At 42.7% G+C, this 27,955-nt stretch overlaps 1 protein-coding gene across 1 annotated transcript; it reads right to left on the bottom strand.

The window, feature by feature from the left end:
• Positions 1 to 2,141: 2,141 nt before the first annotated feature.
• Positions 2,142 to 27,955, bottom strand: macroh2a2 (macroH2A.2 histone). Its single transcript, XM_083922718.1, has 9 exons — positions 27,770 to 27,955; positions 24,717 to 24,894; positions 23,632 to 23,738; positions 19,382 to 19,579; positions 12,239 to 12,337; positions 11,937 to 12,036; positions 11,743 to 11,832; positions 9,813 to 9,987; positions 2,142 to 2,659 (listed from the first exon to the last, which is right to left on the bottom strand). The coding sequence occupies exons 2-9, from the start codon at positions 24,886 to 24,888 to the stop codon at positions 2,494 to 2,496; spliced, it is 1,107 nt and encodes a 368-aa protein (XP_083778844.1). The 5' UTR covers positions 24,889 to 24,894; positions 27,770 to 27,955; the 3' UTR covers positions 2,142 to 2,493.

Consider the following 27,955-nt stretch of genomic DNA (forward strand, 5'->3'; position numbering starts at 1 on the left):
TTATTACCTGGTTGAGTTACTCCGCAGTAATTCCTTCGGTAGCAAGTCTACGGCGAAGGCGTGTGGAGGATGGAGTCCGAGCTGCAGTAGGGTCTCTCTGGAGTATGTGTTCCGCTGGTCGTTGTTTCTGCTCGCCCTCACAAACTCCAGGAGAAACCACACTTGAAGAATGGCCATGAAAAACACGGGTATATCCATGCCGAATGGAGAATTAAAGTGCCGGGTGAAATAGGAAAAGAAAAACAAGAAGAGTACTTCCGCGTTGTCCGGCAGTCACGGGGTTAACAGGAAGGTAAACAAAGAGAGCATCACGAGGGGACGGGCAGGGGGAAAAAAGTCAGCTACGTCTATGTAACGTAGTTGAAAAGTTAGAAAACACACTCGGCGTGTGTGGCATGCAAAGGGTAAACTATAAAGTAACAAATATATACATAAAACAAGTAGAAAAACGTAATAAAATAAATAAATAACGCTAAAGGTTGCTCTGTGCTCCGACCGGTCGACCACACGAGCAGCGACCCGGAATCGGGTCTCTGGTGAACTCACGGTTTTCTGTGTCAACCTTTCTGTTTTTCAGAGTAGAAAGATACATTGATGTGGTGATTTAACCAAGGATTTAACAAGACTGAAACTATTGCAAAAAAAACAACAAAGCGGAGCTTGGCGAGCTGTTGCCAAGAGGATTTAGAAACCCACAAAGAAGAGGGTAGCGGGAGCGTGGGGAGCGTTGTGTCCGCATGTCTACAGGGAGCGGCCTGGCCACCACGGCCATGAACTACCATGTTTCATTAACGGAAGGACCTTAATTAACCTGATCCAGTTGGCATTTGAGAAGGACATGACCCGAAAATGTAGGAATGAGTGGAAGGACATTGTTTTAAGAAGGTTTCACACAGTCCACAGACGTCGCTGGCCACTCTACTAAAAGTGGTTAAACCTTTATGTGTGTCCCTCTCTATGGAGCAGGACAGCTGTCAAAAAGATGTGTCCATGATTAAAAGACTCCTCCGTGATTCTAACCATTCGTATTCGTAAATAAAAAAGTTTTACACAAAATTCTGCTGTCATACACAGGTCTGAGAAACTGTTGGGTTTAGGAGCGTTTTTATGTGAGTATGAATCTAAAAGCTGTGAGTACAACTCTAATTTCTACGACTACGAAGTCTCCCCTGTGAACACGAATTCAGTTTGTGGGTACGAGTAGAAAAAGTGTTGAAATTACGTCACATAGGTCACAGGCAGGTCGCAGGGGAAAGTAATCGAACCCTGAATGATGCGCCGAAGCCGAGGATGGATGACAACAGTGCACCCACTGACACCGCCGGTAACTCAGGTGAAGCATCATCTCAGCTAAAGTCAATAACACTTCCAACATTTATTTATTTTTATTTAGTTCATGAAATTGTACTGTGCAATCCTGCCCACTGAGCCTTCAGGAGTATACATGGAGTTCATAACCACGTCCGTGTATTCTCTAACTGTAAAAACGTTTTTTAAAAAATGGTTAAAAAAGAAATCAGCGTTAATGGATTCTTTATTTGGTGTGATTTGGATGCTTGATTGGTTTAGCTCATGCTTACCTGGGCAGGTGGAAGGTTCCAGATACAGTAGATGATCCTTTAGCTTTAGTTTCACTAAGCTTTGCTCAATTTTCCAGCTTTCATCTTTGTTCTTTGTTCAAGTAAACACTTAGATGATAAATGCCACTTCTTTGCACAAATATAAAATATATATTTTGATTTTCTTTTTGACATGTAATGCCATGTGTAGAGCCAAACCAAGAGACTCTGTATCTACTAATAGTATAGTGATTTATTTTCTTCATTGTCGTTAAAAACACATCACTGAGCTGCTTTCTATTTGTGAGGTGTCTTTAAAGATGCATGTCTTGCACTTGTTGAGTTAGGGGCTAATTTCAGCCTCTAGATTTTTCTTTTTTTGTGCATTTGATGGTAGAATTCAAACTTGTGTCTGCTATCACTGGCTCTCGTTCAAGTCGATTATGTCTACTTGATATTCTATAGCATTTATATGCATTTTTTTGTATTTCTTTAGACAGATGTGTTTCATAATAGTACTCTCAAAAATGTGACAAGAAAGAAACATACGTGTTAAAAATCTGAGCAGATCTTTGGTGTAAAACATCTGAATTTTTATTTCAAAGCAGAATGAGAACAGTTTTTTAGTAAACTAACTGTATCAGAAACTACAGAGGCCAGGCAAACTGTTAGATTTGTACATGGAATGTAAAAACATCATTGAAATAAGGAACCATAATGTCAAACTGTAGGGATTTAAATTATCTAATCTAAAAAGAATGCAATCTCTTGAAGGGACAGTGAAACATAAATGTGAACAGCACTCCACTCACACAGATTGTTTTTTTTCCTCTTAACCAAGTGACATCACATCAAACCCTCTACTGTCAGATCACCTATCTACACCACCTGCAAGACACAACAGTTAAAAAACAGAGCCCTAAAACAGGAACCCTCACTTGGCGTCCAGCTTGGCCATTTCCTGAAGGTAGATTCCGATGCTCTCGCTGTCAAACAGAACAAAGTAAATGTTTTTCAGAGAGGAGCTGGTGGACGACACAAAATGGTTGGAGATGGCCTTGAGGATGAGCTGGGCGGCCGTCTGTTTTGGGAATCCGTTCCTGTGAGAGAGATTCAGGTTGTCAGATGACTTTCACAGCATCAATGAAACCAATACAATCATTATACAAACAGGCACTCCAAATAATAGAAGCAGAAACCTGTTAGATGGCACCATTGATCCAAATCCTCAAGAAACCTAATTTACTGGGTTTTGACAGCTTTTCATTTCGAAACTTGTTTTCAAGTGTGTGAACAACCTCCAAAGCAATTTCAGTCATTTGTCTAGGAAGACGTTTCACCCCCTAATTCAAGAGGCTTCATCAGTTAATGTACGCATCTGGGACTGGGCACCAGGCTGGGACTGGTCCAACTAAGTGGTGTGGAGATCCAGGTTTTTAACCTCTCACAAGACCGATGATGTCATTGTAGGTTTTGACTTTGTTATTGCTCTATTGAGTCTTAACGACAGTTGTTGGAGTCACAGGAGGCCATTTGAGAACAGTTGTTAGATTGTTGAATCTCCTGGGAAGGGATGAAAGGGCAGCATTGTAAATTGGAGATAAGTGGTGTCTCAGACCTCCTCCTCTGTTTAGCAATGGTTTCTCTACTTTTGCATAGATGGCTTCATTTACTCCTCTTTCAAATCATCTGTCCTTTCTGTCCAGGATTTGGACATAGTTGTCATCAAAGGAGTTGGCAGCAGAGTCCAGGCCTGAGGAGTTAGCTCTCCTGTGTTGGGCCATGCATTTGTGCAGTGGTTGTTTTGTTTCTCCAATGTAGAGATCTTTGCATTCCTCGTTGCATTGGACAGCATAAACCAGATTGCTTTTGTGGGTGTGTGGTGTTCTGTCTTCTCGGCCTTGTGAGAGGTTAAATACCTGGATCTCCACACCAGATAGTTGGACCAGTCCCAGCCTGGTCAGATCCGTAAATGAACTGATGAAGCCTCTTGGATAAGAGGGGAAACGTCTTCCCTGCTTCCCCCACAGAGCACTGCACCGCCGGGATCAGTTTGACGGCATGACGCCAAGTCAGCCTCTCAAACTCTGCGGCAGCAGTGGCCGCCAACGGCATGGTGCCAAACAAACGCTGCTTTCACAACCACCAAAACACCAAACACAAGAAAAAACACCTCTAACTAAAGACAAACTGTAAACACACCAAAACAAAAGAATGAATAAAGTTAGAAAAGTTCAGCACACACCACGCTCTCAACATGCAGTCCTCCATTCACTCAGAGAGTCTCTCTCTCTATCCCCAAAGCAATTTTAGTCAAAAGCAACTGGACTTGGTTATTTGTCCATGAAGATGTTTCACCTCTCATTCAAGAGGCTTCATCAGTTCATGTATGCATCTGACCAGGCTGGGACTGGTCCAACTAACTGGTGTGGAGATCCAGGTATTTAACCTTTCACAAGGCCGATGATGTCACTGGAACCCTTTGTGCTCCAAGTGCCAATGACCACCGTTAGAGTGACAGTTGTACCTTGTCAGTCTCTTGGATGACCTGGACAAATGAGAACATTCACAGTCCCCCTCCCCTCTCTCTCTCTGCTTTCACAGTTCCTCCCCATTCTACCTCCGAGCTGAGAGACATCAGGGAGATGTTACACACCCTTTGCACCCAGCTTCTGTCCAGCAAAGATATATTTACTTGGAACACTTTCCTTTACTTTTTAATATTACTGAAAATAGTCGATCTCCATGGAATTAATATCACATTATGATTATAAATACAGTATATAGATAATAGAAAGATATTTTTTTTAATCTTCTATATTTGTCTCACTATAGAGGTTATTTTTGATTGTTTTCTTTCTGTGTGTTCATTGCATATAGGCTGTTGGAATACTCAGGGTCTACACTCCTCAACCTTTGAGCTAAAAAGTGGAAACCCTGAGTTCACGAAATCTATCAAAGACACTGACATAATTGTATTGACAGAACATGGTGTTAAAACGATTTGCTCACTCACTGTCCTCCAGGATATAATGAAGTCATGGTGCCCTCTATAAAACTCAAAAACATATGCAAGGGCAGAACATCGGGATCTTGGTGTGGTATAAAGGAGATTTTTGCCATCAGATCTAACCAGTAAAACAGGGTAAGTCACACAATCTGTTAGGCATAACAGAGAGAGACATTTATCTCTATGCAATTTATATACCCCCAGTAGTTTCTCCTTATTTTGAAGAAGACATTTTTGACACACTAGATTTAGAAATTGCCTATTTACAGACCCAGGGAAATGTTCTAACTGTAGATCTGAATGGACGAACGGGAATTGAACCTGATGTCATGGACCCATAGGGCAACAATCATGTTCACCACACCAACCATCACCCATCGGAAAAACCTTGACTCTGTAATGAATCAAAGTGGCATCTCTGTCGGGCCTTAGGCCTGTACATAGTTAATAGTAGGTTCAGGGGGGACTCTTTATGGAGGTTCACATACTCCTCGGCTCTTGCGTCTAGTGTAGTAGACTATGCAGTCACTGACACGGACCCCTCAACTATCAGGGCATTCACTATCAGACAGCAATCCCCGTTTTCAGACCACAACCAACTAAATGTGTTCTTGAAATGGATGACACAAAAAGAGAACCCAGTGAACTGTATAAATTAAATTCTAATTACAGATGGGCCCCAGACAGTGGAGACAAATTCATCAAGGCCTTGAACTCCCCTGATTTGATGGACATATCAATTTATAATCTAACTCAATATATCCGTACCAAACTGTAGATGGTGACTGATGATGGATTTATCTATTTTTTTCCCATTTTCTTTTGTTTTTCTAGTTTCTGTTTGCCTTTATTTATTTTCTCTCCTTTTTAAAATTTATTTATTTAATTTTTTCCTTCTTTCCGTGTTTGTTTACAATTTTTTTATTGGTCTGTGTTTCTGTATGCTTTGTCATAGTGCTCAGAAGGTGGATAACCTTAGGTGGGGGAAAAAACGTATGGGTTTATGGAATAATAATAGCCAGAATTTCGAAGAACAATGCTTTTGTATGAATTCAATGCTGCATGTATTCCAAAAATAATGTAATAACCTAAACCTGCACAGTAAATATTGGTATCACCCATTTTAACTTACATCGACTGCCAGTTTGACTAAAGCAATCACTGGGTGTAACACCTACTCACCTTATTTATGTATAAAAAATGTTGTCATCTTTACATAGTGTATATAATTGGCTAATGTATAATAAGATACCATGACAATAAAGTATTAAAAAAAAGGAAACTTGAAGATAGTGAGAATGCCATTGATCCAAATCAATTCTGGGATATGTGGAACAAGTTCAACACAAAGCAGCAACAGATGTTACCCATCTAAAACGGTGACATCTGGAGGGCACATTTTGAAAGTCTTTACAATGACATACCAATCCATCAATTCAATTCTTATCAATATATTAAAAAAAGAAAAACTCCTAAAATTAGAAGAAACAATTAAAGATAACCAAAACCCCATGGATTTTGAAATGACTTGGGAAGAATTAACCGCACAGACAAAATGTCTGAAGTCAAATAAAGCTTGTGGTCCAGACAGCTTTAAAAACAAAATGCTCAAAAACAGCAGCCCATGATGCAGGGTGCAGTGTTAAAGTTGTTTAACCTTGTATTACAGTCAGGATGTTTTACTAATATCTGGTGCAAAGGGCTCATTTCCCTCATTCCTAAGAGTGGGTACAAATCAGACCCCAATAACTACCGTGGCATCTGTGTCAGCAGCTGTCTATGGGAAAATTTTCTGTAGTATTCTGAACATAAGAATACTAGATTTCCTTGAGGAACAGTCCATCTTGAGTCAGACTGGCTTCCTCCCAAAACACTACACCATCGACCATTTATATACCCTTCACACTTTAATCAGCAAACATGTACAACAAACAAAAAACGGTAAAATATTCACTTGCTTTATTGATTCTAAGTAAGCCTTCGACTCTATCTGGCATGAAGAGCTCCATTAAAGACTTTTAAACTATGGTATAGGGGGTAAAATTTAAGATCTGGTTAAATTAATGTATTTGGAAAACACGTGTACTGTTAAAATTGGAGACAAACAAACAGATTTCTTCCTCCAGAGAAGAGGCGTTCGGCGGGGCTGCACTTTAAGTCCGACTTTAATTAATGTGTATATAAAGGAACTTGCTATTGAGTTAGATCAATGTTCTGCTCCTGTTCTCTGCCTCCTAGATAGAGAGGTGAAGTCTTTGTTCTACGCTGATGACCTCGTTCTGTTTTCTCCTACTGAACAAGGACTACAGCAACAGCTGGACGTAGAGAGGTACTGTCAGAACTTGGTCCTAGCAGGAAACATGAAGAAAACCAATGTCATGATTTTCCAAAAACGCCCCAGGTGTCAGGAGAAAAAAAAAGTAATTTACCATAAATTATCAGGTCATTGAACAACGCATGAGTTATATCTACCTTTGTATAACCATAACAGTGTCTGGAAGCTTCAACCGTGAATGCACTAAAAGAAAATGCTTGAAGAGCTCTATATGCAATTAAGAGAAAGTTTCATAATTTCCAAATTCCAATAAAAATCTGTCTTAAAATATTGAATACTGGCATCCAGCCTATTATTGGTAGTGAAGTATGGGGTCATCAGAGCTTTACCCATTGGACAAACGTCCAACAGAAACTTTACACGCAGAAGTCTGCAGATATATTTTACACGTACACAGAAAAACACCAACAAACGCATGTAGAGCAGAATTAGGCAAATGCCCACTGATGATTAACGTTCAGAAGCGAACACTCAACTTTTTTAACCACCTTAAAACCAGCCCCAGAGACACCCTCCCCTCCAAACCCAAGAGCTGAGCCCAGAAAAGAGTCCCCTATGTCAGTTGGATCTGAGGCTGACTGCTCCCTCTTAGACACAGTCTGACCAGCCTCACATCAACACAGCTCTCCAAACACCAGTCAGAGTAAAGCAAATGATATCACGATATAATGAACCATTGGGAAGAAACAACTAAAAGTCAAAGTAGATTGGACTGTTCTCTTGCCCTTCACAGAGATCATGAATGATCAGAATATCTGTGTACTGTCAGAGATAGAAAGCAGAGACAGATCCTGACCAAGTACCGGCTCAGTGACCACAGACTGGCAATGGAAATAGGAAGACACAAAAAAACATTGCAGCCAAAAGAAAACAGAACGTGTGGTCACTGTTGGACAGGTGAGGTTGAGACAGAGATGCACTTTCTCCTACAATGTACAAAATGGAACGACATAAGAAATGTTTATTTTAACAAGTTCAGCTCTGTTCTCCCAGAGTGATGATGTGAATGATCTCTTTAAACTAAAACTACACCTAGGAGAAGGAGACGGGGTACATTTACACGATGCAGGCCAACACACGTGCACGCGCACGCACACGCACACGCACACGCACACACACACACACACACACACACACACACACACACACACAGACACACACACACACACACACACACACACATTTGAACCTGTGTGTTTTTCTAGAAGGAATATTCAGACGTTGTACTGCACAGTGTTCTGACAGCATGGAGTAAGTATCATTGGTGCCTTCAGTCTATCTGTCAAAGTGATGTTTTTTTGACTTTCAGACACAGGTTCATGTGAACGTAGTCAAACACCATTGTTAAATGTTCACTAAGGCGTTACAGAAAGCCAATATACTGGGAGGATATGTGGCACCTGGTCCACAGGGGGAGTATGTCAGTGCTGGGGAAAAGCTGAATGAGTGTCTTCTTCATCATATCAATTCTATCATTCATTAGAGAACACTGCTGCTGCTTTATAAAGTCACATTATGCCAAAGCATACAACGACAAGACATTCAGTTGGGACTCTCATTTGTAAACATTTGCTTACATGCTGTTGGGTCTTAATAGATTAATTTATTCTAGGGGTGTCCCCGACTAATCATTTTCATAGTCAAATCTAATTGGTCACGTCTTGCCTATAGTCGACTGATCGTAGATCAGTTTTTTTCTTTTGGTCATGAAAAAAAAATGGTACCTTTTATTTATTTGATAACTTCAGTTACTAGTTACTTCACAGATTCAGGTTATTAATATAAAATATTTTCAACAAATTAAATAACATATAGTGATAGATTAGGCTACACAGCACTATATAAAGTAAATAAAAAGTTATAATATCTAACTTTAAAAACTTAAATAACTGTTAGCTGCAATATAAAAGTGATATTAACATTAATCTATTAATAATTATAATCTAATAATAGCATATTCTGAAATTGACCCTTATGCATGAGTACTTAAGTACATGTTAATGGAGGAAACATTGACTTTAAAACATAAAAAATGCCTTCGTTTGAGTTCAGTGAGTGGTGATTCTCCGCAGCGTTGAGACAAAAGATAACCTCAGCGCGCAGCCGCCCATGACCACCCTGGTGTCTGCAGACGACGAGGCAGAGGTCGCTGTCGTAGCTGGGTTGGGTGGTTCAGCTGTTGTGTTACTGGGTAGTGGTGTCGCTGGTGGAGCACAGAAACTAGCAACGGACAGCTGCAGCAGCAGTCTTGTGGCTAGCACCGTGCATGTGCGACTTGACTGTGTTGATGCACATCATGACTACACTAATATTGTTTTTAAAGTATAGTTAGCGTGCCAGTTGTTCTTAGAGACAGGCTTAATCATTGTTTAAACTTCCATCTCCCCCTCTTTCTGAGTTTTTTTGCACCAGGAAAGTGTTTGCTGTCACAAGATGAGTAACGTCATCTGTACTTGCTCGGCCCCAAGCTGATCTGGCCTGAACATTATTGTTTTTATTAGTCGTCGGGTTCATGCATGCATTTTGCAGTCAAACTCTTTGGACAAAGCTTGAATACAAACAAAATTTAATACCGTATAAAATCTTGATTCATACTTTTTAAGACCCCGCAGTGCTCTGCATGTTGTACCTTAATGTTAACTTCTGCCAAGTTGAAAGTAATAGGGGAATATTATTAGGTTCTAATGAACAACAGAACTCTTAGTTTCCCTGCTGAGTGACTGCAAGAGATGCACGTGAATAGAGTCTCTTGTGACTGACACTGAACCATCAAACAGATTGAACCAGCCGTTCATTTTCAAACTTCAAGTGACAGTATATAAGCTCCACTGACCTGCTTCTCCTCTAAGTGGATAAATGCATTAGCAGCATTACTGCCTGACACACACACAGTTAGAGTGGAGCTTACCGTCCAGCAGGAAGTGAAGGGAAAGCCACAGACTTGAGCTTCTTCTCCTCTGCTGCTGAGAGGCAGTTCTTCACCGTCTTCTCTAGCTGGTCCTCACACTTCTCTGAGCCCCACTGAGGGACGTTACAGTGGATGATGAAGCGGGCTGCCATCCCACTGGCCTGGCTTACTGCCACTGCAGGATGGAAAGACAGAAACCCTGAGTGTGATACTTTCATATATCCTGGCTCTCCAGAGACAAGGGCCCATATTACACCCTTTTGAAATCACTATCTTTACTCATTGTATTTCTGAGACGTTCATCAACTTTCTTAGTTGTCTATAACAGGCCGTGGACTGACTGACTGATGTGACACAACTAGTTTGCTCCTCCGGCGGGGGGTTGGACTCAGGGCGGTCCGGGATCAGACCCAGGTACTGGGGTTTAGGCTGGCGTCCACGGGTCACGGCAGAGCCATTGTTTGCTTTGTGGTGCTGGCTGATGGAGTGAGTTGCACTTTGTGGGAAATAACCAGAGATTTCTTTTTTCTTTGTAAGTGTTTTCTAGTTTATAATATAAATCCTTGATTCATTTGTGTTGATTAACATAACAGTCAAGCTGTGAATGAGTGCTGGGGGGATTGCGGATAGGAGTCACATGGGTTGCAAATGGTGACATTTGATTGTCGTAAAACACTGATAACATCCACTGGGGTCATAAACATTGGGTAGTGTGTTTTTGTTACTTGGATGTCCTTGTGTTTGTAAGGTGCTATGATGTGAGTGTATATCTGCTGAAGTGATTTGGAGGTAGGCAGAGATTGTTGGAGACCCGGCTGTTGGTAGAACGTCTCTCCTGGATGCATACAGTATATAGTAAAGACAGGATTTGAGAAACACTGAGGACCCCAGAGAATTTCTTTCACAACTTGTTGGAGTAGAGTGGTCTTTTTCTCATCTTAACCTTCATTTTGGTGCTTAAACTTAACCTTCATTTTTTGGTGCCTGAATTTTACTGCCGTGGCCAGTTACCAGTTTCTGTTTCATGCCGTTGAATAGAATGTCAGATTATGTTGTTTTGCTTGAGGCCCAGACTTTGACACTATTAGAATCCTGTAGCATTAACAATGTTGTACTTTTAAGTCTTCAAAGTTTCAGAGAGTAACCAAAGCCAGATCTATGTGGAACCGACATTCAAAGTTGATGGGGTCATACTAGATCAGCTGACATCATCTATAATGCCCATGGACAGTAGCACAGGGATGGGTGAGCCTTCAATCATAGTGGAAGACGTGGGGCCTTATTTCTTAAGCTCGCTGTGCACAAAAACCTTGCATAGACAAGTAAAAATGTGCAGTAAAATGAGCAGTGGCAAACGTTGGTATTGATAGAAAAATTATTTGTGAAGAAGCATGCGTTTTCCTGCGCCTACTATCAACGGTGCTTAGAGCTCCTGCAAAGTTTTGTCCGACTCGAGAATCAGCGACACACGATGGAAACATCATGAAATACAGCTGAGTCAACAGAAAAAATACAAATGAACTTTAAAATGGTAGCAAATGTATTTCACACTGTAGAAAGCCTAGTTGTAGTTGTGACTAGGCTATACTAATATATTCATACATATAAAAACCTGCCATATTGTTCCCATTTTTTAAATATCATCCTTTTTTTTTTTCTTACTTCATACACATAAACACATTAAGACCTGCCATTTTAGTCCCATTTTTTAAATAGCCCTCCATATTTTTTCAAAGCACATTCATGGTTTTGTGGGAACGCAATGTTTCAGGAATTCTACGCATAGTTTTATAAATGAGGCCCCTGGTTGCCTGAAACAACTATAACTGTATATTAGCTCTCCATTCAAAAAAATACACTTAAACTGCTTCTCAAACAGCACAAATGATACAGTTTCCTTGTATGAAGATTCTGTCCCAAGACCTTATACCTGATGCCACCTCCAAAGGCCCCTGTGCTTTCCGCAGCTCCTTGACTCCATCCTGAAACTCTCGGCCTCCGGCTTTCTCCAGGGCGTTGCCTGAAAACGGCACAGCATCAGCGAGCAAACATAAGACTGGATGGGTACAGGGAAGTCTGAAAACTTATTGATAGGAAAGAAAGTACACATGAACATGTCCTCACCCACTCCGTCTTTGAGGTCCATCTCTGCATTTGTTGGGTTTATTATCCCCTCCACTTTGATTGTTCCAATTTTGCTGATTTCACTCTCTGTTAGTGAAAGCTGTGGAGTCATAGAGTCATCAGCACAGTGTGAGGAAACAGCTGCTGTGGTTTTCTTACTCAGTCTTTAGGGTAAATGTGCTAGATTAGACCGATGTCTCTTCTGATTACATATTTACATATTTACTCTGGTTGTCACTTAGAAGATCTTAACATGCATTTTATTTCCCATCAGCAGCTTCAGTGAGTGTGGCGAACATTACCTTTTGTCCTAGGAACAGGCTCTTTGCTGACAGGATGGTGAATCCATCTCCAGGGCCGTCTTCCACTGTGGAGTTTGGGACAGACTCGTTGTCTGTGCTCTTTGTCAGATGGAAACAAATAGCACATTTAAACTACACTTAAATTAGAACAGAGTGCGTAATGTGGCAGTGTGGCTCAGTAATGAGCCAGCTTAGTATCAAACCTCAGTACTGAGTATCCAAGATGTCAAGGTTCGACCACCAGCCGACCAGCCCAATAAAATGTCTTATTTTACAGCTAAACAGTAACTTAATTATTTTTCTGAAAACATTTAATGAGAAATATGCAATAAAGTAACATAATATTGATTCATATTTGATAGGTACTGCCCATTTTCACAGCAGTTATTGACGCTGTGTCAGAAACTCCTCAGCTCTGAGTGGTTGTTTTTCTTCTTCTTCATTAGGAGCAGCAGGTGGAGGCAGGGGGACATGATTTTTCACAGATCATCTGTCTCATGTAATACTGTCAGGATATACTGACAGTTTCAGCAATTATGACAAAAACTTATTATTTTTTCTACCAAATGCAAAATTAAATCAAGGTCAAAAGTTATCAAAGTTCATTCTTGACGGTGATCATAGTTGTCTGACAAATATTTATGCAGTGCCTGTTCAGAACTAGCCGAATGCTTGGCCCCTAAAAGTACTGCCTGCAGCATTCTTGAGAACCGCTCATCCGATTGACTTTATACTCAAAACTGTGCTCTTTTGGGTCCTTAGTAATTCACCTGCCCAATGACTACCCTGCTATTATGAGTCCAAATCAATGTCCCAGATAATGAAAGAACCAAAGTTCCTGGCAGCAAAACCTTTAGTTCACTTTAATCATCTATTTTTACTTTACATTTTCTATCAGCAGATATGACACAGAATTAACAGAAATTGAACTAAATCAAATCCTTCACTTGGCCCAGACTAGAATTGCCATTGTTAACATGTAACCTACACTCAATATTAATGTTCAATGTTACTTTCCTCTTCTGGGTCACTGCTGTAATTTGTTACAGTGTGTATCCTGCTGCATTTGTTCGCCGGTCCCTGGCAACAGCACCCTATGTAGCCTGAACTGCCTTGTTTGTACAAGTGTGGCTGTGTGGATGGAACTGGAACTGCATTTTCAGCATCCAAAGTATAAATAATTGCCTTCTTTGTTGCAAGTATTGGCTTAAAGAGCGTGGATTTATTGTTTAGGAACTTGTATGCTCTCAGTTTGCTAAGATCAGAATCCTTAATGTGACTAGCTGTGACTGTGTACACAGCTATGGTGAGGTCTCGTGCCTGGTTGAGGAGGTCATCTGTAAGTGCAACTGTGGGGTTCTCACCAAACTCTTCAGGCGCAGTTGTGTTCAGACTCATTCTACAAAGGTGCCTTTTTTCAAGTGAAATAGGGGTAACTAGTGATATCCCTACCACTCAGACTGGACAAAGAGCATGGCACAACAATGTGAAGGTACCAGGGCCACAACCATTTCATGTTTATCCATAACCAATAGGGGTGGAACGGTTCACAAAATCCACTGTTCGGTTCATATCACGGATTTCGGGTCACGGTTTTTCGGTTCGGTTCGCTTGTTTTTTTCTATTTCTTTTAGATTCTAAAAAAAAAAATGTATCAGATTTGTAGCCCAATAATTAAAAAAAAAATGTAATCAGATATTTTTGAGGACGTGATGCAATCATGCAAAAACTGAAATAATGAGGCAGCTTGTTTAGGGATTACTGTAACAATCTTAAATGAAAGTGAAGTGAGATTTTTAAACAGTAGGAGACACATTGCTTTATTTACGCGTTTATATATTTAGTTGGCAAAAAGGTAAAAAATTGTTTGCCTTCTAGGTAAGAATACACAAAGAAACACTTTTACATTATCAAATCTTAGAAGAAATTAAGAAAATAGGTTTTCTTTCACTAAAATACGCACAAACAGGCTGTTTGTTTGTGTGTCTGTTAAGACTTGGTTATTAATGGTAGATCCCTAAATATCAGCACAACAATTGAAAAGGGTTGGAGATGTTCTCTTGGGTGGGGTGGAATTAGGCACCAATCATGTGGTGCCACCAGCAGGACACATCATCAGTTGTGTGCCTCGATGTCAGAGTGTTTCTGCCACATATCACAGGACCCACCACAGACCTAGGTGTGTGTTGCACGATGGCACTGCGTGGTCATTTGGCAGCCCGTGGTTTACCTATGTTGTGTGCCTACATTTCAACCACAGCCAGTGACTGCTTCACTCTGCTGCAGTGGCAAGTTATTTGATTGCCTTCTGTTGGGCCTGCCCTCTGATCCCTATTTCTTTCAGGAGCCTTGTGATGGACCTGGCTACAAATCCCCTACAGCCCACCGCCACTGGCCACACCTTCACGTTCTAGCCCCGCCCCTCTGCTTCAGCTGCTTAGGCGGCATACCGCAGCCTCGTTCAAATGCCTCATCAATGGCATCCTCCCATGGGACAGTCAGCTCAACGATGAAGACCCGCCGGCAGAACTTGGACCAGAGTACCAGGTCTGGGTTTTGGTGTTAGTTTCAGATTGGTCGCTGCAATATCAGGTGGGAAGGTGAGCCTCGGGCTCAGGTCCACCCACACTTCCCAATCCCCAGCTGTGTTCAGTGGGCCCAAATCCAGAGGCAATGGCTTCGTCCGCTGCTTCTCATTTAGAAGCAAGGCATTGGTGGTTACCCTTATGTTCTCCAGTACGGCAACCAAAAATGTCAGCACTTGGTTGTGGCACTAAGTGTATCATCCTTGAGTTAGGCTGATCCTGCATCCCACCAAGATGTGTTTGGGGGTTGCTGGTGCTGCACATTGGAGACAGGCTGGGTCCTCTCCATACCGTAGATGTAGGTTAGTTGGGGAGGGCAGGACATTATATGTGCCTCTAATGATGAAGCTTAACCTATTAGCCTCGGAGCTCCACAGCTTTGGCCGCTGAGTTGTTCCACCTGCTTTGAGTCTTTGAGTTCTGCGCTGGAATTGGCCTGTTGTTGACGTAGAACCTCTCTTTTGCAAGCTGGCCTTTAACAATGGAGATACTGAGGGATTTGCTGGATTTAATAATAATAATAATTCATTTTATTTATATAGCACTTTTCAGTGACCCAAAGATGCATTTGATCTCCATTTGTGCCCATTTGATGTTTCCCTGGAGTTATCTAGCAGGCGTTTGGTGCATGCACTTGTTGCTATTGTTGTCATTTCATCCATGTACGCCCTGATAGGTAGAAGATTCCACCTGACGGAAGCCTCTTGGTCTCATCAGACCAGAGAATCTTTTTTTATTTCTCATAGTCTGGGAGTCCGTTATGTGTTTTTCGTCAAACTCTAAGCAGGCTTTCATGTGTCAAGCACTGAGGAGAGGCTTCTGTTCAAATGGTGGAGGGCTGCAGTGATGGTTGACTTTCCAGAACTATCTCCCCACTGCCTCTGTGGAGCTCAGCCACAGTGATCTTTGGGTTCTTCATTATTTCTCTCACCAAAGCTCTTAAAAACTTCCTGAAGCCACTGTATATGTTGACAAAATTTAAAAACAAATTGAATGTTTTTTTACATCTAGATTTTTTTCTGGTTTTATAAATATGCAAATGTACGCATAATTAGTAAGATATTGCCACATTCACATATGTATTCAAACAATTTAGAAAATACTATAATGCAAAAAAGTATTCTTTTAATGTCAGTAGTCAATCTGCAAAGTTTCATAATGATATCTATAGGTTCAAAAAAATCCCCTATTGACCCCTTGCTTAATCTGAGGTTCCAATTTGCTTTGCTTTAGATAGATAGATAGATAGATAGATAGATAGATTGGGGAAATTAGGTCATCGTAGCAGCGGTACAAAACAATCAGAAGTACAAAAAATAAAATACAATATAAAATACAAAATATGAACTACAATAAGAGTACAGTATCGCGGTGCCGATGTTGCTGATCAGACACACAGTTTCGTAATCTCACATACTGCGGCCTGCCCGTCAGATAGTCATTTACCCATGTGACGATAGGAGAATCCACCCGCATGTTCTCCAGTTGGCAGCTTAGGCTGGATGGTGTTAAAGGCGCTGGAGAAGTCGAAGAACATGACGCGGACAGCAGTGTTGGGTCTATCCAGGGAGGACTTCCTGCAGCAGGTAGATGAGTGCATCATCAACCCCAACATGGGGCGGATATGCAAATTGTAGGGGGTCCTGTGATGGGCACACTAGGGGTCTAAGGTATGAGAGCAACCAGCCTCTCCATGACCTTCATAATGTGAGAGGTCAGTGCAATCGGCCTGTAGTCATCCAGTGCCACAGGATGTCCTTTTTTGGGCACTGGAACAAGGCAGGATGTTTTCCAGAGCACTGGCACTCTGAAGGTGGAGGCTCAGGTTAAAGAGGTGCTGGAGAACTCCGCAGAGCTGGCTGGCACAGGCCTTCAGCACGCGAGGGCTGATGCAGTCCGGTCCAGCAGCTTTCCTCTGACTGAGCTTCTCCAGCTCTCTCCTCACCTGGCTGGCTGTGATGTTAAGTCCAGACTGGGGGGTGGGAGGTAGTGCAGAGTGGTGACTGCTGCAGAAGTTTGTAGGCAGCAGTGGGGGAAGTGCGAGGGTCCTGGAGGAGGGGGTTGTGAGACGGTCTGTGGTATGGGCCAGCAGGGAGGTGGGGGGTGGGGGAAGGGGAGCAGGAGGTGGTGAAACCTGGTGTCTGCTGCAGGGGTTGGTGTGGGGTTGTGGGGCTGGTGTGGAGCTGTGGGGGTTTGTGATCAGAGGTAGTTGCTCAGAGGAGCAGCAGGGGGGCTGCTGGGGGAGCTGGGGTCGAACCTGTTGAAAAACAGGTTAAACTTCTTCACACGTTGTTCATTTCCCTCAGCTGTTCCTCCTCCTTTCCTCTGGAAGCGGGTGATCTCACTCATCCCTGGTGTTATTGTTCTCCAGTTTGGATTCCAGTTTTCTCCTGTAGTTTTCCTTACTCTCCCTGATGCTGTGTTTAAGTTCTCTCTGAACACGCTTGAGTTCTGCACGGTCCCCTGACCTGAAGGCCCTCTTTTTCTTTTTGAGTAGGGCTTTCAGTGCATCCCAGTCAGTGGCTTCTAGGGCACCCTGGAGTGACTCCATGGCCTCAGGAGACCATTTCCTCACAGTTCTTACTGTCACTGGTTGCTGCTGAACCACAGGCTTGTATGATGGGGAGAGCAGGACAAGGTTGTGGTCTGACCTTCCCAGGGGAGGGAGGGCAGTGGAGCTGTATGCCTCTTTGACATTTGCATACAGCAGATCGATCGTTTTATTGTCCCTTGTTGTGCATTTGACAAACTGGTGAAACGTTGGGAGAGTGGATGAGAGAGAGACGTGGTTGAAGTCATAGTAATGATGACGAATACTCCGGAGTGTTTCGTCTGTAGTGCAGTAATAATTGCCGGGATGCAGGGTTTAAACTTCCTCCTCCGTTTAGCTTCTGCTCTGCAGCCTCGCCATCTCCTCCTTAGCTCCTTCGGTACTGTAGGTCTCTCTCTTGAGTTATCCTCCCCTAGCTGACCAGGTGTTCCACCCAGGTTGTGATCCTGGAAGGTCCTAGATATCATTTTACATCATACATCACACAGATGCACTCATTTTGGATTTTCTGTGGAATGAGTATACTGTCTGGTGAAACAAATGGCATATTGACTGAAGTCATAACTTGTGGGAATAGTTGATTGCCAATGAGGTAAAGATGAAAATATTGGGAAAAAAAGCAAGAAAAAGACATTTTGCAAAATCATGTAGAAACGTGTTTTAAGAGTTATTTTTTTTAGTGGATGTTGACAGAATGTGTTCTGTGTATCTGGAATGCAATTATTGACAGCTTACCCAACCCACTGACGATTTGAGAAAGAAAAATCATGTTTCACATTTTTCTGATAAAAAATAAAGGATGCATACACTATAACGGCCACAATTTTTTTCCTGTGACATTACCGGCAGAGCAGACGCTCCAATTATTGGTTTTTAGGGTCAAAGTTACCAGAGAAAACAACACAGATAAAATGTATGGCAGACCATGTCAGGTTCAACCCATTTTTGAGACTTTGTCTCCCCGACTAAATGCACTCCTCTGGGTCCCCAGCAAACTCAACTCAGCATCACTGGCCAAGAGAGCAAACCAGCGCCTGTACTTCCTCCGCAAGCTCAGGAGAGCAAGAGCCCCGACCCCCATCATGCACACCTTCTACAGAGGCACCATCGAGAGCATCCTCTCCAGCTGCATCACCGTGTGGTACGGCGCCTGCACCGTGTCCTGACGCAAGACTCTGCAGCGCATCGTGAGGGCAGCTGAGAGGATTATTGGTGTCTCTCTCCCCCCCCTGTCGGACATTTACAACACCCGTCTCACCCGCAGAGCCATCAGGATCGCAGGTGACCCCACCCACCCCTCCAACAGCCTCTTCAGCCTGCTGCCGTCGGGGAGGAGACTGCGGAGTCTCCGAGCCAAAACCAGCAGGCTAAAAGTCAGTTTCTGCCACCAGGCAGTCAGGAGACTCAACTCCCTCCCTACTCTGCCCCCCCTCCCCCCTCTAACTCTGCCCCCTGCCACAGCCACCCTTACACCTCCCCTCCCCTCCGTCATCTGACATCATGCCCCCCCTCCCCCCCCCCACACACACACACACACATTACATCTGAACTCGGACTCGAACTGCTATTTGCACTTCACTGCACTACCTCACTTTAATGAACAATACCGCTCTACCTCAATTCAACAAATGTCATTGCACTGTTACCGTCTATTTATTATTATTATCTTATTCACTTTACAATCCACTGCCACTTTACATTTTTTACTCTTTGTATATTTTTATTATGTTGTATATATATATGCCGATTGCACTGGGTCTGAGAGGACTGTAATTTCATTTTTTTGCATTTTGTATGTCATGCATATTGCAATTTTTGACAATAAAACTGACTTGACTTGACTTGACAAACACCTACCGAGCGTGAAGTAGATAGGGTGAATGGTTCTTGAGATATGTGGAGGATGTAAGATTTTCAGAGGCAGCCCCCTGACTCCGCTATTGGAAACATTTCATTTGAAGCATACTAAGGCTTTAATCTCCTGAGTATTCTGGTGAATTGACTGACCTTTGGCTTGCGGCCTCGTTTTCCTTTAACCTTTTTGAAGGATTTGATGGGTTTCTTGTTCTTTGAGCGTTCTTCCTGCTTCTCAGGAATGGATGCCTGGCTGTCCGCTTTCACCCGGCCTCCTCTCTTCTTGGAGAGCAGCTCTGGATGGATCCGAGGCAGGACCCCTCCATTTGATATGGTCACCCCCCGCAAGAGCTGGTGAAGAACACATTTCAGTATGTACTGTCCTACAACATACAGTACCACGATTCCCTCAGTCTAAGAAGCAGTGACTTCCTTGTGAAAACAGATGTGATTGTTCTCAGCTGAGGTTAACCACAGTGTTTGTTGGGACACTTTGTGCCTGCTGAAAAATTAGCTGCTACACACACCATTTGCTGTCAGCTGAAACGTTCACAATCACCACACATATACCTTGCATTGAGGACAGTTACCTTATTACTCACAGAACAATAATAACATCAAAACTGGAATCATTTTTTATTGCAGTCATTGGACAATTGTTAATGTCTTATGCATTTTATAGATATTGTCTAAATATATCCTGATATATCTGTACAAGGCTACAGTTTAATGTTCTGAGAGTCCGAACATAGCTCAGCTGTACAGCATGTGTTTGTTGTGATAGAGCCACTGCATCAGATCACCTCACCCACTGGCAGCCACAGATGGCAGAGACAGAATGACAGATTTTCTGTGTAGCGACTCTACTCATGCTACTGCAGAGGTTTGCTGTTATTTTGAGATGTTTTAATGTCTTCACCGTGCTGCCCAGCGCTAATCAGTGCAAGCCACTTCCGACTGTTAGCAACCTCCCAGATTTCTCCGTTAATAGTTGTTACATGAAAAAAACTGTCTCTATGGCTTATTTGATGTATGTAAGTGCTGAAAAAGACCATGGGATGTTTTTACGCAAGAATTTTACTTTAAGTTATACCATGGTCTGGGTAAATACTAGATTCTGATTGGCTGGAGGGTGTAGATTAGAAAGTGTTAATTTACACCTAGGAAAGACGTTCTGTCAAATTGCCTGATGACAGTTCTAAATTATTGCAGTGGCTCAAGCACTAGATGGTAACCGTGGCTACTCAAGGACGTTTTGTGATTGTTTTATGCGTCTGTCCAGTCGACCAAGGAAGGAGGAGATGACAGTGTTACCAGTTTGAGGAGTCTGACAGCCGGTATCAACCGCCATTTATGTGACATCAACATCATCAGTGACACTGTGTTCAAGACCAGTATTGCGGTTTGTAAGGCGATACAGAAACGTTACAGAAAGAGTGGGAAGGACACCAGCTTCCACCATCCTGCATCACTGAGTCAGATCTTTAGAGAATCACATGTTCATCTGCGCTGTCTCCCGACACGCCCCTCGGCCTCGTCAGAAAGGTGCGGTTTGACATCCAGCTGTGTTACGCTCGCCGTGGCAGGGAGGGAAGCCGTGAGCTGACCATGACATCTTTCGTCATCCAAAGAGACTAACATGGCGTTGAATACGTCAGCTTAGCGCATAATCCTCAGACAAACAACTATAAAGATCGACGACGCACACAACGACCCACACAAGGAAAACCTACGAGGGTTCATGTTCGCCAGGCCCGGGGATCCTCTGTATCCAGTAAACAGTTTTAAAAAGTACATCTCCAAGAATCCCCCAGATGCAAAATCATTTTATCTCCACCCGAAGCGCTCTATCACTGTGGCATCTGATGTGTGGTACTCCAGGGAGCCGATGGGTGTCAACTACCTGGGGAACATGCTGAAAAAAATCAGCAAAGAGGTCTGTACACTAGCTACATTTTAATAATAATGTAGCCGCATAACCCTTCTTCTGTCCTCATTAATGTAGCCTAAGTGTGTTTATTATTGTTTCTTTAAGGTGGGTGTGTTGCGGGTTAACACCAACCACAGCCTCCGGAGCACGATTTAGGAAACTATCTGTGAACTTTGATTCTTTGAAACAAAATTTGGCAACGCATGCATACGGGAGATATTAAATAGTCCGTTCGACTTGTAAAAATAAAATAAAAAACGTTTAACTCTAAAACACATTGAAGTATTATTAATTTGTTAAATATTACTCTCTTTCGTAGGTGAACATGGTATAAGCGGGATAATGCCCGACGACATTAACAGAAATTAATCGGACCTCCGCTTCGTGTCAGATGGTTCACGCCTTTAGTCGTCCGATTCATTTCTGTTAATCAACACCTCATCGGGCATTATCCCTTACCTCCTCCACACTTCTGTCCTCACTTGTGTAGTTAAAAAACATATTCTGAACATATCTCTTTACTGTAAGAACTACAGTGTATTTTAGCAAGACACACAACAACTTCTGATTGCATGAAACCCCTGAATTAAAATCAGTTACCATTGATTAGTTTGTTTTTGAAAAACATCTTGGTAGTAACATGAACTGCAATGTGTTGGTAAGCAAGAACAAGATTACCTCTTCTGCAACAACACAGTGGGCCTCATTTATCAATCTTGCGTGAAAAAGGGCACAGATCTGAGCGCAGACTTGGTCTTATGGCAGGACCCACGTGTGATTTATGAAACATTCGTATCTGACCAATCTCAGCGTACGAATGAGCGGGCCTTGATAAATGCGGCGGCTGAATTTGATCGTCTTTAACATGTTACGCCCCTAAATATTCCTGTTTCGGAGGCTTTGCCCACTGAGGTCAAACACGGAGAGAAGGAACGCAGGTTAGAAAAGAAACTGACACACAGATCGGCCTCCGGACATCCGAGATGGAGCAAAAGAAAGATGTGCTTTTTGGCATTTTTAAGAGTGGAATAAAAGGGGCCCATAAAAATGCTTTATGGAAAAGAATAACGGAGGCAGTCAACCCAAAGCAGCGCTCCACTGTGACCCAAGTTAGCACTGTTGGACAGGTGTTACGTATTCAGCACCCCTGCCGTGAAATGCACCCCCTCGCATTATAGGTGATATTCTGGATCAGAAGGCTGTTGTTTCCACCTAAAGGAGTAGTTTATATGCAGGTAACCCAATTAAAAGCACACACCTTTGAACATATGAACTGCAAGAAAAGCTGGGATTAGATTTAGGAAACGCTGAGTCAAATACCTTCAACTTGCTCAAAAGATCCATTTCATTTATTTTGTAATTATGGCTGCAGTGTATTTCCACAGAACATACAAAAAGGTGTTGTTTTGTGTTCGCTATTATCCAAGTTTGTGACTTTAAACTCTTTAAAATAGTTTAAAGACTGTAAGTAACCAATGTTCTGACCGTTGTGGGTTAGCTGTATATAAACTACTCCTTTAGGTGGAAACAACAGCCTTCTGATCCAGAATATCACCTATAATGCGAGGGGGTGCATTTCACGGCAGGGGTGCTGGATACGGCACAACACCGGCGCTCTTGCTCGGTTTGCAAGCGGGGTTATTAGGTATTCCGTAAGATAATACCTTTGTCACCTAGAACCATACCAAGATGTTAATCATCTGATACCTTGTTTGATTTAATGCAATTTATCGAGGGTAGCCACCAACCGAGGAGATGACTTTGGCTCTGCAGTGCGTCTTGCTGCAGCCGCGCGCCAACACATTCATTCATTAATTCAATGTCGAGGTCGCGGGGGGCTTGAGCCAAGCTGTTTTGAAATATAAAAGAATCGTGTGTCCCACCCCGTGGCCACCTGGCCACCACGTTTAAAAGCAACAGCTTGGCATCACAAATCACCTGTACATTTATCGAGTGGTAGTTTTTGCGATTGATGAATGCGTAATCATTCATGGATGGTGCCTTCAGACGCACATGAGTACAATCAATTGCTCCAACCACAATTTTTATTTTTTTTATTCGTTTTAAGAATCCGTTTTAATCTGTTCTTAATATGTGACTGCTTATGCTTAATGACAGCTGAGGTTTGTTCATTATTTTCAGCCAGATTTTGCTGTGCTGCACCGCAAATCCACAGGCTGAAATGTGCGTACACAATCTCAGACCAGACGTGAGATTTGATCGTAGCTCACGCTCCAAATTGATAAATGCCGACGTTTGCCAGGAAATGGTCGTACGCACGTTTTTCTGCCGTGCGTTCGTTTGATAAATGAGGGCCATTGTGAGTGAGTGTGAGAAGCTGCCTTTGTTTGTACATAATGATGTTGTCCTGAGCAGCTTTTATCATATGATGGCTCACTTTTCACTGTTCTACAACCTGAGGCGTAATGGTCTACACCCAAAAAACCATCAGACGCGTATAGAGCACTGTTACCTGGTTGAGCTCCTCGTCATTGGCCACAGCCAGCTTGATGTGCCTGGGAGTTATTCTGCCTTTCTTGTTGTCCCGTGCTGCGTTTCCTGCCAACTCCAAGATCTCAGCTTAGAGGAGAAAAAAGAAAGTGTGGAAACCCATCAGACATCCAATGTGTTCGACTGTTTAAACATGTTTACTTTCCACTGTGTGACTCCCAGCCCATCGGAAATGAGAGGAAAACAGTCAAGAAATATGGACCAGGCTCTGCTACCGTTTTTGTCCTTCTTCGGACTTTCTTTGTGATGTCCCAGAAAACTAAGGGCGCACTCACACTGTCCTTCCGCACCGCGCCCCAGGCTTTAGAGTACTTGTCCCCCCCTCCCTCTCCCCCCGCTTGCCAGCCCGTTAGTACTCACACTGCCTTGGCCCCGGCCAATGCTTCTTGCCTGCCTATACCTCATCACGTCGTAACACGTCACACGCATTGATGACGTCATCGCAATGCGTCGTTTTGTTTACAAATCTTTCTGTCTGACTGTTTTTGAATATTTTCATCCGACCAAATCTGCAGTAAACACTCCACCTCTGCATCACACCAACGTGAACCTTTCGCCGCCATTGTTGTTGTAGTTAAATGTCCGCGCATGGTCCGTCCTTCTATTTTCTATGTCCGAACAGGCGCACATAAATGACGTCAGAACCGCCATAGGCCTCGTGCTCGTACACGTGCGCACGCTCATGCTCGTACATGTGCAAACGCGTTCTACAAAAGCCCACCTCTCCAGACGGGCCGTGGACGGCCGGCTGGCCGCAGCTATGCGCGGGGCGGTTGCACTCACACTGGTCAAACGCACTAGGCTTTAGCCGAAAAACCTGTTTTGGCCCGGTGCGGAAGGACAGTGTGAGTGCGCCCTTAGTCACATTTCTGTTTCCAAATAAATTACACCAAATAATTCGTTTTGCTATGTTGAAATATTTTTCATAATTTCAGTTGAACGGAGGAATATTTCCCTATATCACACAATTTACCCACGCAAGAGTACAGTGAATATGTAAATATGATACACTGTATGTAAGAAGCCTGAATCATGTCGTCCTCCTACCTGCCAGGTACTCGATGACTGCTGCCATGTAGACAGGCGCCCCCATGCCAATGCGGTATTTGTGTGTGCCGGTGCGCAGGTACCTCATCATCCTTCCCACAGGGAAGATGACACCTGCCCTGGCTGAACGGGACAGCTTGGTGGCCTTCTTCTTTCCTCCTCTTGCTGACATCCTGCTCTGGACACACAGTACAAACACAGCCAGTGAGACAGACATAGCTATGCTACACGTGTAGCACCTTTTTAAACAGAATACACACATTAGAATAAAGTAGAAGGGGTTAGTCGTCCTAATGTGCAAAAAGAAATAGATAGTTCTGATTTTATTTGTCAAGGTTTGGACATATCTGTCCCTGAGATTTCTTTTTTTATTATTATTTTTTTCTGCCTTTTCATGACTTTATTTGAGGACAGCTTGAAGAATGACAGGAAACAGAAGTGAGAGAGAGGGGGTGACTTTAAGGCTCTTTCATTCTGGTTCATTCACACCTATTCATTTTATCTGGTTCGGATCAGCTGATGACATGTTGAAGTGAACCTAACTGTAGCTTTACTTAGGCTCAATAAAGGTTTGGGACACAAAAGGAAAAAAAGCACTTCACTCATTGGTCAGATGTGTCTGGGGCGGGCGCAATAATGTAGATCCTGAACTGCTCTCTGATTGGTCAGAACATTGAGAATGCAAACGTGACATTAGACAACGCACCCACCACAAATTATGTCACAATGGCGAGACAACATTGTGGGTTTGTTTTGGCGTTGATCTTCGGTTATTACATAGTGTGTTGTTGTTGTTGTCGTGGTGACAGGGGAGGGACTTAATCATGGCGTGAATCACGTAGCTGCCTACAGGAGCTGGGTTGGTTCAAAAATGCACAGTGCTTTCTGCAGTTAGTGCGGACCCAGGACCAGTCATGTTCTCGCCACAAACAAACCAGCTCTTCTATCAGGTCTCGGTTCCGCTCATTTGGTTCACTTCTAGTGCACACCTGAGTACGATCGTTGCATTCCCACCTGCACAAACGAACTGTAGCAAATGAGGGAGCGCACTCAAGTTGCATTCAACCAACTAAATAAGGATGATGTGAAAGCACTCTTAGTTTGTAGTGGCATTTAAAACATGTCTGAGGAATATCTCTTTCCAGAAACAGTGTCCTTGTTATCTCTGGATAATCCAAAGAACACACTGGAGACTTTTCAGACTATATTTACAACCTAAATGTTTATCAACATAAACTGTTTTAAATGAATAAAATCTAAATGCAAAAAAATGTCTTTGTTCAGTATCAGAATCAGCTTTATTGGCCAAGTAAGTGTGTACACAAACAAGGAATTTAACTGTTTTTTGTTACTCTCAATGTTCCTAAACAGAAAAGACACAACAGCTAAAAAGGTGCTGAAAGAATATGGGATTATTAAGGTAACAGGTTGTTTTATATACATGAGGTAGTTGGATTTGGCAGAGATATTCATATCGTGAAATTCTTTGCAACAAAACCCTCTGTAAAAACTATAAGACTATATAACGGACAGATACTGTGAAGTACGTTAGATGTTTGGTGTTACAGGGTTATTAACACTATATGGCTGATGTTAACTGTTCATCAAAGTGATGGCCAGCGAGAAGAAACTGTTCTTGTTTCCGGTCATTTTGGCATTCAGTGCTCTGTAGCGCCTGCCAAATAAGAGGCCCTCCCCTCTTATATAAGTTAAGTTCCACTGAAAACTTTGGACACCTTATGAAATTAAATTCTAACTTTTCACATTTCAATACCTACACAAAACAGCATATCAGCATAATTTCCAGTCATCTTTTTGTAATTTAAGTGAACTGGCCTTTTCATGTAGTGATACTGTATATTAAACCAGAGTGGTATAATACACCAGTGGAATTAAATGTGCTGGCCTTTGCCAGAAAATAAGGAAATACTTGTCCATAAACCCTCCTCCTGGTCAATTAATTAATAATTGGATAATAATTCAATTGCACTGACGCCTATATGCCTTTATAAAAGATTTATGAGGGTTGAGTTAAATGGGCCACATTAACTGACCGCAGAAGATGGTAAGACACTTGAGACTTTTTATCATGTAGTTTTTCTACATTTATTTATTTATTTACCATATCTAAACCATAAATTATATGAAATACATACATCATTTCTAAATGTATGAAATGTAACACACAAGTTAGTGAACTGCTTGAGAAAGCCCAGGGGAATCTATAATCATCATAATTAATGTTGTGAAAAACAACATATGTCACGTCCACTATCTGTACCTAGGGTGCCATAATGAAGGAAAGCCGGTCCCCCGACAAACCATATGTTGACCGGGGGTGTTACGGAGGAAAAAGGTTACCGTCCCCCCACCCCCACCCCCCGGTTTCCATGTAAACAAGTTCGAGCAGTGAGCGGTGTGATAGGCTGCGGCCTGCAGCGGCGCCGCCGGAACTCCCATATTATTTACATGTATGCACTAATTAAGAGCTGCTCGATGGCGTTAGAGGTGGAGGGATATAAAGAGTGCGTGCGGTGTTCGGTTTACGAACCGAATGGAAAATTACGGGAATGTGACCGTGGCCATGTAAGCTAACGTTACTGTAGCCTACCGAGCCTCGCCAGTGAAGCAGGCAACAGCCCTTTGACGTAGCTACGCAGACCTTGAGACTTTGTTATTAAAATAGTAGAGAAGCCCGACACGGCAACACTATCTTAAACGGAGGTGTATTTATGTATTTACATTAATTCAGCCGGAGGGGGGGGGGGGGTTAAGCTATGGATTAATGTTAGCTACGCCAGGTAGGCTTCGTTTCGCTAAACCAAATGATTCAGTACAAATTTCTACGAGGCACTTTCGCGTGTTGCTCTACAATAAAGACATTAACGTGAACCACAACGACACAATTCTTTCAACGAGTCCCCGCCCGCCCCCTTCTTCTCATGTAGCCTCCAATCCTGTGTGTAATCGCATCAGACATGGAAAGTGCAGCGTCCCTGTGAATCCGGATATGCGCCGAGGCATTGAAAATGAAAAAGCGTTTAAGTTTCTACCTGTTTTGTCCGCCTTTCACGCGAATCAGCGCGAGTCAGAGATGCTCCTGCACGGACTACAGACGAATCCCCCGGTGAAAGACAGCGTGCTTTGTTTTGGTTCTGTTTATTTGCTGTCCCTGTGCGTAATCTAGCTTCCCAACCTTAGAAAAAACCCGTAGAGAGAGCAGGCAGGAGCAGCGTAGT

The sequence above is a fragment of the Echiichthys vipera genome (assembly GCF_963691815.1).
Source record: "Echiichthys vipera genome assembly, chromosome: 11".
Classification (NCBI taxonomy): domain Eukaryota; kingdom Metazoa; phylum Chordata; class Actinopteri; order Perciformes; family Trachinidae; genus Echiichthys; species Echiichthys vipera.